The 10,236-nt window shown below is 44.3% G+C and overlaps 1 protein-coding gene across 14 annotated transcripts in view; it reads left to right on the top strand.

Annotated features, from left to right (window-relative positions):
- The window catches only part of LOC126506486 (toll-like receptor 1), a 27,552-nt gene extending 19,930 nt beyond the window's left edge, over positions 1-7,622 (top strand). For 4 of the 14 annotated variants that reach the window (XM_050150128.1, XM_050150127.1, XM_050150123.1 and 1 more), the window contains one exon: positions 6,638-7,619. In XM_050150128.1, coding sequence (XP_050006085.1) covers positions 6,638-7,466 — 829 coding nt within the window. In that variant the 3' untranslated portion in view covers positions 7,467-7,619. Of the gene's footprint in view, positions 1-31; positions 2,534-2,583 lie in introns of those variants that run through there. The other 10 variants (XM_050150125.1, XM_050150137.1, XM_050150138.1 and 7 more) reach the window with 6 other exon arrangements.
- Positions 7,623-10,236: the final 2,614 nt, after the last annotated feature.

The raw sequence follows: 10,236 nt of genomic DNA, 5'->3' as shown, positions 1-10,236 counted from the left end.
CTCTCCTCTCCTCTCCTCTCCTCTCCTCTCCTCTCCTCTCCTCTCCCTTCTTCCCTCCCATCCCATCCTCTCCTCTCCCCTTTCCTCTCCTGTTCCCCATCCATATTCTTTTCACTGAAATGTTCAGGAGAATGGACAAGCTGGGACCTGCATACATTTGAGTGACCACACTGTCACAGTAAGTAACGATCAGAATTCCACATGTTGGAATTTACTACCCTCTGTGAGGCACCAAGAGAGAGGAAGCTCAATCCGACGATGGCATTTGGAGGTGGCCCTTTGGGAGGAAACTAGAATTGGATTCAATCAGATCATCAGAGTAGAGGCCCATGCTTGAATACTGGTGGCTTAATAAAAGCAGGGGGGAGGAACCAGAATACATATATATATGTCCCCATCTCTTGCCTTGAGATGCCCCTTGCTGCCTAGGATTCTGCTCTCAAGGTCACTGCCAGATGTGACCCCTTGACTTTGGACCAAAACTGTAAGTAAAATTAACTTCTTTTCTTTGTCAAGCAGTCTGTCTCTGGCGTTTCGTTATACCAGGGAAAACAGTCTGCACAGTGGAACTCAGTTTCTCCTGGACAAGCGCTGTAACACACAGCTCCTTGTTAATTCCTTGTTAATGGAGAGGGTTACTTTCATTTTTATTCTGGGTTATTCTTACTGAATATTCTTGATGTTTTCCCAGACTATGGTAACTGTTCTGGGGAGCTATAGGTCAAGGTGGAATTGGAGGATTTGAAAATGCTCCCCAAGCCACATCCAAGTAGATGAATGCAGGAGTTTGCACAGTCACACAGGAAGCCAACCAGAAATGCTTGCCCTCCGTCCACACCTCCCAGGGCTGGTTAATAGTTACTCTAGCTCAGAGAAAACTCTTCACACATGTTTGAAGAACTGAATTTAACGAGCCACATTCATTGTGGGGTGTTGTCCTATTTAAGATCAACCAAACCCTGATTGATATCGCCAGAGTTTCTGAGCAGAGGTAAGGCAAATACGTTAGTTTCTTGTGCCATTTGATGGCAGCTAAACTTGTCCTGGATCATAAAAATGGACATACATGTATCTGAAGGCTTTTATGCTTCAAAAGTCCCCTTTCACTGCCCAGTTAATGAATCATCCTTTTCTAGTTAATGGTGAGATGGTTTTGAGGGTCTAAAATAGAAGGGCCAGTGACTATCGTTAAGACTCTGCTCAACAATGTTTTGGCGGGGCATGGTGCTACATACATCCCAGCATTTTGGAGGCTGAGACAGGAGGATCACTGTGAGTTTGAGACCACCATTTTACATAGCTACTAAGTAAGTTCTAGGATAGCCAGGGTTACATATTGGGAGGTGTCCCAAAAACAAAAATGGTAACAACAGGAATTTGGTTTTGTTTGGACAAGAAAATTTAGATATTGATTTTCAGTGACTTTAGCAAGTTTGTTATCTATAATTTATAGCTTCAAATATCTAAAATTATTTAAATATCTAAAAATCTCTACAACAAATATCTAAAATTGATTTCCTTACGTTTATAATACTTTTATTTTTTGAAAAACACTTATTTCTTTATCTGGAGTGTGTGCCTGCGTTTGCATGTGCATGTGTGGAGGTCTTTGGGATGCTGGAGCGGGATACTTGGGACATTTCTCGGCCTTTCCCAGGGCAATCAATGCGGTGCCAAGGCTAGCCTTGCTTTTCACGTGAAGGTTGATGCGGTCATCTTTATTGCTCAGAGGTTTCCTGGTGGAGAACTCAGAATAGCCAGGACATCCTTGGACACTCCTGCAGAAAGGTCAGCCCGCGGAGAGCTCTGCATGTCTAGCCTGGGGAACTTTTATAGCACAGGGCTACCTCTCAGAATCGAATTCTTTAGGTCTGTCTGCGCCATTTGATGTCTGGTGAGGGACATGCTGGCTCTTTGTTGGTATGCTGGTGGCTTGTCTTTAATGCCAGTCTAGGGGGTGTTGAATCAGTTTCCTGAGACAGATGCCGAGCTGTGCAGTCTGTAAAAAGCCTCCAATGCCAGCTCAGCTCAGCTCCCTCTGTTCTCCCACCATTGGAAAGGGGACGACAGACAGCAACCAAGGTCACAGGCAGGGGCTGATAACTAGAGCAATGGGCACAACCCCAAACAATGTCTGGTGTGTCAGAGGGGGACATATTCATTTGATGAATGAACAAAAAAGATTTTCTGAAGTTTTTCCAGCCTCGAATCCCTCCAATATCGAATGAGTGAATTATTCTTATGACTCAGTATCCTTGTGACTCGTAGGATCTGTTGGGATTTGAATGTGAAATGTCCCCCAGAGGCTCTTGTGTTTGAACACTTGGTCCCCAGTTGGTGCTCTTTGGGAGGTGTTGGAATCTTTACAAGGTAGAGTCTTGTGGGGGAAGTATATCTGTCATTGGGGATGGGTTCTGAAGGTTAATAGCCTTACCTCACTTCCTCCCTCCCTCTTGCTCTGCCTCCTGTGTGTGGATGGAAAGGTGATCCGCAGGCTTTCCTGCTCCTGCGGCCATGCCTTCTCCACCATAATGTCTCTGTCCCCTGGAGCCCCTCCAGTGGCCGTGCCTTCTCCACCATTAGGACTCTGTCCCCCTGGAACCACAAACTAAAATAAACCCAATTCTTCCTTCAGCTGCTCTTGCTAGGGTATTTATCACAGCAACAGAATTATCTAATAATGGGATCTAACCCTGCTTCCTTGCCATGACCAACAAGCCCTAGAGTGATCTTGGCCCCGACGCCTTTTGTGTTTGCCTCATCCCGGACAATTGCTGGCCACCCTGTTCCTCAGAGTAGTTCACCGCAGGTCCTTCTCAAGACTTTATATTTACCTTTTGTTTTTTTGTGTTTTGCTAGAAGGGCTCTTCCCTCAGCTCTTTGGCTTCCTTTCGATTTCTACCCCAAGGTCATCTCAAAAGGCTTTCTCCAGGGAATTAGTCAAAACGAATTCCTTAGCACTGTATCTGACCCGAAGTTACCCTGATTCATTTTTCTAGATTACTCTTTAACTACTGCATGAAATTAAAATGAGTTATTTATTAACAGGGCTTTACTTTGAGAGACAGGAGTTGCTCTTCTTCACTGGTCTGTGTCTGGGCCCCCAAACACTGATACATATTGGCTGGATAAATGAATGAATGAATGAATGAATGAATGAGTAAACGACCTTAACTGTGATCTTTATCAGCTTTTGAGTAAGACCAAAGTTAGGTCCACGACTTGCCCAGGTAATCACAGTGATGCCAGTGATGCCGGGGTAGTTGAGACTCTGCCGCCCAGGGGGTCTTTTCAGAGTCACGGGACACCTGAACTTCCCACATCAAAGCATTAAAGGATGCAAAATGAGTCTCAGCGTTGGTTTTGAATGAGTGTTTGAGAGGGCCAGAGCCAGGGAACTGTCTTAATTTGGATTACTGTTGCTGAGATGAAACCCCATGGCCCAGCAGCTTGGGGAGGAAAGGGTTTCTTCGGCATACACTTCCATACCATAGTCCGTTATTGAGGGAAGTCAGGGCAGGAACTCAAATAGAGTGGGGTATCTGGAGGCCTGAGATGATGAAGAGGCCATGGAGGGGGCTGCTTACACCTTGCTCAGTCTGCTTTCTTATAGAACCCAGAATCACCAGCCCAGGGAGGGTACCACCCACAATGGACTGGGCCCCCTTCTATCAATCACTAGTTAGGAAAATGTCCTATTGCCCAATCTTTTTTTCTTTGTAAAGGCATTGAAATATTTATTTGAATTCTATTTCTTTTCTTTCCTTTTCTTTTTTTAAATTTATTTTTAAAACAATCTTTTCTCGTTTTATATATCAATCCCAGCTCTTTCTCTCTCTCGTCTTCCCACCCACCCATCTACTCCTCAGAGAGGGTAAGGCTTCCCATGGGGATTCAACAAAGTCTGGCATATCGCTTTGAGGCAGGACCAAGCTGCCTGCCCCCATATCTAGACTGAGTACGGTATTCCTTCAAAGCGAATAGACTCCAAAAAAGCCATAAATCGTGGTCCCACTGCCAGTGGCCCCACAGGCTGCCCCAGTCACACAACTGTCACCCACATTCAGAGTGCCTAGTTTGGTCCTGTGCAGGTTCCCCTGCCGTCAGTCTGGAGTCAGTGAGCCCCACCTAGCTCAGGTCAGCTGTTTCTGTGGACATCCCCATCATGGTCTTGACTCATATTACCATTCTTCCCTCTCTTCTACTGGACTCTGGGAGCTTGGTCCAGGGCTAGCTGTGGTTCTCTGCATCTGCTTCCATCAGTTGCTGGATGAAGTTTCTTTGATGGCAATTAAGGTAGTCGTCGATCTGATTACAGGGGAAGGCCAGCTCAGGTACCCTCTCCACTATTGCTAATGGTCTTAGCTGGGGTCATCCTTGCTGATTCCTACAGCTAGATCTTAAGGAGGCTTTTTCTCAATTGAGGTCCCCTCCTTTCAGATGACTCTAGCTTGTGTCAAGTTGACATTAAACTATACAGCATAAGGAGTGTCTGTGGGCCATCTGTGTTCCAATTCTACAGTTCCTGCAATAAACCATCGTCAGTTTAGTAGCTTAAAATAACAGCAGTTTATTCTGGGGACTAGAAGTACAGGCATCGGCAGAGCTGTGGTCTCTCTGTAACTTTCTCCAGTTCCTACGGTATATAAAGTTGTTTGGGGCTAACAAGATGGCGGAGTGGATAAAGGTACTTGCTGCCAAACCTGACAAGCTGAGCTTAATCTTTGGGTGGTCTCACGTGGTGGAAGGAGAAAAGTGACGCTCACAAGTGTCCTCCACACATGCCCTGTGACAGGCGCGTGTGCATACACACACAGACACACACACACAGACACACACACATACACAGTACCTACTGTCCATCTATTCACCAGCTATCAAATTTATCAGTCTTCTTGATTTTGGGTTGTATAACTCTAAAGAGCATAGCCTTCATTTCATAAATCTCTAATAACAGAAGCTGTTTAATATCTGACTTCATATAATCATTTCATGTGAATTTTTCCTAGGATCTGTACCCATGTCGAAAGTGCTCTGAAGAATATAGCAGCTGCCTCAGGAATGTTTATTGCCATACAATGATTAAAATAAATTCCATCATCTTCTATGTTATCATTGTCTTGGGATTGATACTTATCAATATCCGATTATCCGGTGGAAGTGAACTTATCATTAAGAGGCCGAGAGCAAACCTCACCCATGTGCCCAAGGACCTACCCTTGACAACAACTACTTTAGATCTATCACAAAACAATATATCTGAACTTCAGACTTCTGACATCCTCTCACTGTCCAAGCTGAGGGCCTTGGTGATGTCCTACAACAGACTCCGGTACCTTGATATCGGTGTTTTCAAATTCAACACGGAACTGGAATATTTGGATTTGTCCCACAATGAGTTAAGGGTGATTTCTTGCCACCCCACAGCCAACTTCAAGCATTTAGATCTTTCCTTCAATGCATTTGATGCCCTTCCCATATGCAAAGAGTTTGGCAACATGTCCCAGTTAAAATTTCTGGGACTGAGTGGTAGTCAGGTGCAAAGCGCGAGTGTGCAGCTGATTGCTCGTTTGAATATCACTGAGGTTTTGCTGGTGTTAGGAGACACTTACGGGGAAAGAGAAGACCCCCAGTGTCTTCAGCACATTAACACTGGGGCTCTGCATGTTGTTTTCCCCGAGAAAAGAGAATTTCGTTTTACGCTGGATGTATCAGTCAGCACTGTAAACAGTTTGGAACTATCTAACATCAAGTGTGGACTTGAAAACTCTAATTGTTCTTATTTCTTAAGTGCTTTGTTAAAGCTTAGAAAGAATCCGGGGCTATCAAGTCTTACCTTAAACAACATTAAAACGACATGGAATTCCTTCCTTGATATCCTCCAGTCTGTTTGGCATGCACCCGTAAAGTATTTCTCAATTTCAAACATGACACTACAAGGTCAAGTTGAGTTCAGAAATTTCAATTATTCTGGCACTTCTCTAAAGGCGTTGTCAATACATCAAGTTGTCAGTGAAGTGTACAGTTTACCACAAAGATACATTTATGGTATCTTTTCCAATATGAACATCCAAAACTTCACGGTGTCTGGAACACGCATGCTCCACATGCTTTGCCCGTTAAATGTTAGCCCATTTCTGTATTTGGACTTCACAGATAACCTCTTAACAGACATGGTTTTTGAAGATTGCAGAAACTTAATTAAATTGAAAACACTTAGTTTACAAAAGAACCAGTTAAAAAAACTTGAAAATATAATTCTTATGTCTGCGGAGATGAAATCACTACAAAAACTAGACATTAGCCAGAATTTTCTACAGTACAGCGAGAAGGAAAACCTATGCTCCTGGACGGAGAGTTTGCTAGTTTTAAATTTGTCCTCAAATATGCTTGCTGACTGTGTCTTCAAATGCTTGCCCCCCAAGGTCAAGGTCCTTGACCTTCACAACAACAGAATAATGAGCATCCCTAAAGAGATCACCTACCTGCAAGCTTTGCAGGAACTCAATGTTGCATCCAATTCTTTAGTGGACCTTCCCGGATGCGGGGCCTTCGGCAGCCTTTCTGTGCTGGTCATTGAGCATAATTCAGTTTCCCTCCCCTCAGTGGATTTCTTCCAGAGCTGTCAGAAGATCAGGTCCTTAGCAGCAGGGAACAACCCATTCCGATGTACATGTGAGCTGAGAGAGTTTATCAAAAACATAGGCCACGTATCCGGAGAAGTGGTAGAGGGCTGGCCCGATTCTTACAGGTGTGACTCCCCAGAAGGTGCTAAGGGGACCCCACTGCAGGACTTCCGCATGTCTCCATTGTCCTGTGATACTGTTCTGCTGATGGTCACAGTCGGGGCCACTTTGCTGGTGTTGGTTGCCATCATGGCTTTCCTCTGGCTCTACTTTGACCTGCCCTGGTACCTGAGGATGGTGTGTCAGTGGACACAGACCCGGCACAGGGCCAGGAACATCCCCGAAGAGGAACTCCAGAGGAAGCTCCAATTCCATGCTTTTGTCTCATACAGTAGACATGATTCTACCTGGGTGAAGAATGAATTACTACCAAACCTAGAGAAAGATGGCATACGGGTTTGCCTCCATGAGAGAAACTTTATTCCTGGCAAGAGCATCATGGAGAATATCATCCATTCCATCGAGAAGAGCTACAAGTCCATTTTTGTGTTGTCTCCCCATTTCATTCAGAGTGAGTGGTGCCATTATGAGCTCTACTTTGCCCATCACAATCTCTTCCACGAAGGCTCTGATAACCTAATCCTGATCTTGCTGGAGCCCATCCCACAGTACTCCATCCCTAGCAACTACCACAAACTTAAATCTCTCATGGCGCAGCGGACTTACTTGGAATGGCCTATGGAGAACAGCAAACATAGACTTTTTTGGGCAAACCTAAGAGCAACCATTAATGTCAAGCTGGTTAGCCAAGCAGAAACTACATGTCACATACAGAGATAAGAATATTCACCTCATCAGGGTTGCTGCTTTGGGCAGTTCTGATAGCGGTGCCATTGGCATCATCATGAACTTAAGAATAATCTGACATTATGATGTAGGAATTTGTGATTTTAAGCCCAAGTTTACCACTAGTGTGTGGTAATAAAAATTAGTAGAGTACTTTAATATTTGTTGAAATCATTTATTTCTTTTTTTTTTAAAAAAAATACTGTTTTGTGTATATAAATATTGTATCTTACCTGCATGTATTTCTGTATACCTTCTGCATGCCTGGTGCCCTCAGAGACCTGCAGAGGGCATTTGAGTCATTGGAGCTGCCATGTGGGTGCTGGGAATCGAATCTGGGTTCTCTGAAAGAGTAGCCAGTGCTCTAGTCCAGCCCCAAACCAATTTCAAACACTTAAGGGACTCATTGGCTTCTTTGCTATAACCACAGTTGTGGAAGTTTTGGTAGACTCGGGAGCAGCCCTTCCTTCTGCAGGTGTGTGTATGTCTGTGTGCTGGGTCAGAAGAACTCTGACTCGGTTCACTTCAGGGTGACTTTCCCATCCTTCCTCTTGCTTCGCCCTCCCAGGCCCTTCACTCTTAGGTCCTGATAGTTCGTTTCCACATACATTGCCTACACATAAAGCTCTTGTCTCCGTTTCCACTTAATGGAGGGTGTTTGAAGGACAGAGAATGGCATAGTCTATGCATGACTGCATGTATGTGCTGAATAAAATCCCTCTTCTACAGAGCTCCCAGCGAATCCCAGCGGCCTGTGTGTCCCCAAATTCAGAAGGAATAATGAAACAGGAACTTACAGTGAGGTTCAGAGGTTATTTAGTGTGGCCATCTTAGAAATAATGGGTAGTTAATCTCAGCACCTAGATGACAGAGGTGGGTGGATCTCTGTAAGTTCAAGGCCACCCTAGTCTACAGAGCAAGTTCCAGGACAGTCAGGGCTCTGTAGAGAGACCCTGTCTCAAAATAAGCACAAAACAAAGCTGAGAAAACCAGAAATGGTAGGTTAGATTTTCCACTGGTGTTGAAGGAAGCCTCGGTATGTAAGGGGGAAGCAGGGAAGTCCGTTACAATGAAGGGATCAAAGGCTGGGACACCCAGACTTATTCTGGGACTGGTGTCCCAGTGTGCTAGGATATGAGGGTTTACCATAAATAAAACTAGTATATCGCTGTTGGCTGTTAAATAAAACCATATTGCAGTCAGCCATGCTGGTGCATGCCTGCAGTACCAGCAACTTCCAGGCTGAGGTAGGAGGTTCCTGAATTTTAGGCCAGCCTGGATTACGTAGTTAGAGCCTATCTCCAGGAGGAAGAGGAGGAGAAAGCAAAGGAGGAGCATGTTGTCAATGGTCCCAATTAGACAACTGAGTCAGAACTGGGGATTTAGGAAACACAACATCTAGGAAGCACAGTGGGAAGTGAACATCAACCATGAACCTGTTATCCCGTGATGCCGATGCAACCGTTGTTCTAACTGGATTCTCCCATGTCCCCTAGGACCGCTCTACTTCCCAAAGTATGCTTCTAGATTTTACAATCCAGTTTCAACTTCTGATTTTATAGAACTTCGGGGACTTCTGTGAAGAGACCATGTTTTCACAGACTGAACGGTTGAAGTCTCTTGTCTCGGGGTTCTGGGGCTGGATGTTCATAGTCGTTGTGAGGGTGGGGTCGGTTCCTTGTGAGAGGAGGGACGGAAGGACCTGCTCCCTGTCTCTTCTTGGTTTTGCATTTGGCTATTTTCTCCCTATATTTCTTCACTTTGTTTTCCCTGTTTGCACATCTGCTTCTGTGTTCTAATTTCCCATTTTCATATAGAAATCTATGGTCTGGCCTTGGTCCAATATGAATATTCCTATTTAATTATAACTGCAATGCCCCCATTTCCAAGAAAGGCCCCATTCAGAAGTACTCTGTTTCAAGGGTGCAACCTAGGAATTTGGAAGATACAATTCAACTCCAACACCTTAAAGTCTAAAAGGCAGTCTCTGTAGTGAGAGGCATTGACTCAAAGACTCCCAGAGTTTATCCAGCAAAGTCAGGATGTTGAGACATTATATCAAGTCCTGTATGTAGACAGCGGAACTCACGAGCAGCTTCATGGAGGCTGCCAAGAGTCTGCAGGTGCACTTTTGGCTTCTCCCGTCAAAGAATTCCAAGCTGAGAGATGAAGAACTTGGGTCAAAGTATAGATTAAAAGGAAGCAATAAAAGTAAGAAAGACATAAATGAGAAGAAACATAGAATTCAGCAAAGTGGAGGTGGCACAGACCTTTAATCCTAGCAGTCGGAAGGCAGAGGAAATGGATCTCTGAGTTTGTGGTCTACAGAGCAAGTTCTAGGACAACCAGGGTTACACAGAGAAACCCTGTCTCAAACAAACAAACAAACTCCCCCCCCCAAAAAAAAAAGGAAGGAAGAAAAAGAAAAGAAAAATAGATTTCAAATGCAAACTCTAAAACCAGTGTTGGTTTCAATTCCAGCTTCTGCATTCATTTGTGACAACCGACCGTAAACAAACTACTTCAACTTTCTAAGCTAAGCTTAGTATTTATATTAGAGATTTTCCAAAAAGTACTCTTACTGGAGTTAGTCAACATCTCTAGATTTCCAGACATGAATTTAAAATTGCTCAAATGTGTTCCCCAAATTACAGCATTCATAGAGCAAGCTTTCCATGGGGCTCCATTCTATTTCTTAGCACTGGATAATGGGATATACACCTTTCCCTTTGGGGAGTCACTAGGACCCATAAAGAAAACCCCA

This window comes from Alexandromys fortis, unplaced genomic scaffold (genome assembly GCF_014885135.2).
Source record: "Alexandromys fortis isolate MF-2015 unplaced genomic scaffold, M_Fortis_MF-2015_v1.1 scaffold_0, whole genome shotgun sequence".
NCBI lineage: Eukaryota > Metazoa > Chordata > Mammalia > Rodentia > Cricetidae > Alexandromys > Alexandromys fortis.
Note: the sequence above shows the minus strand (reverse complement) of the source record. Positions and strands in the feature narration are given on the sequence as shown.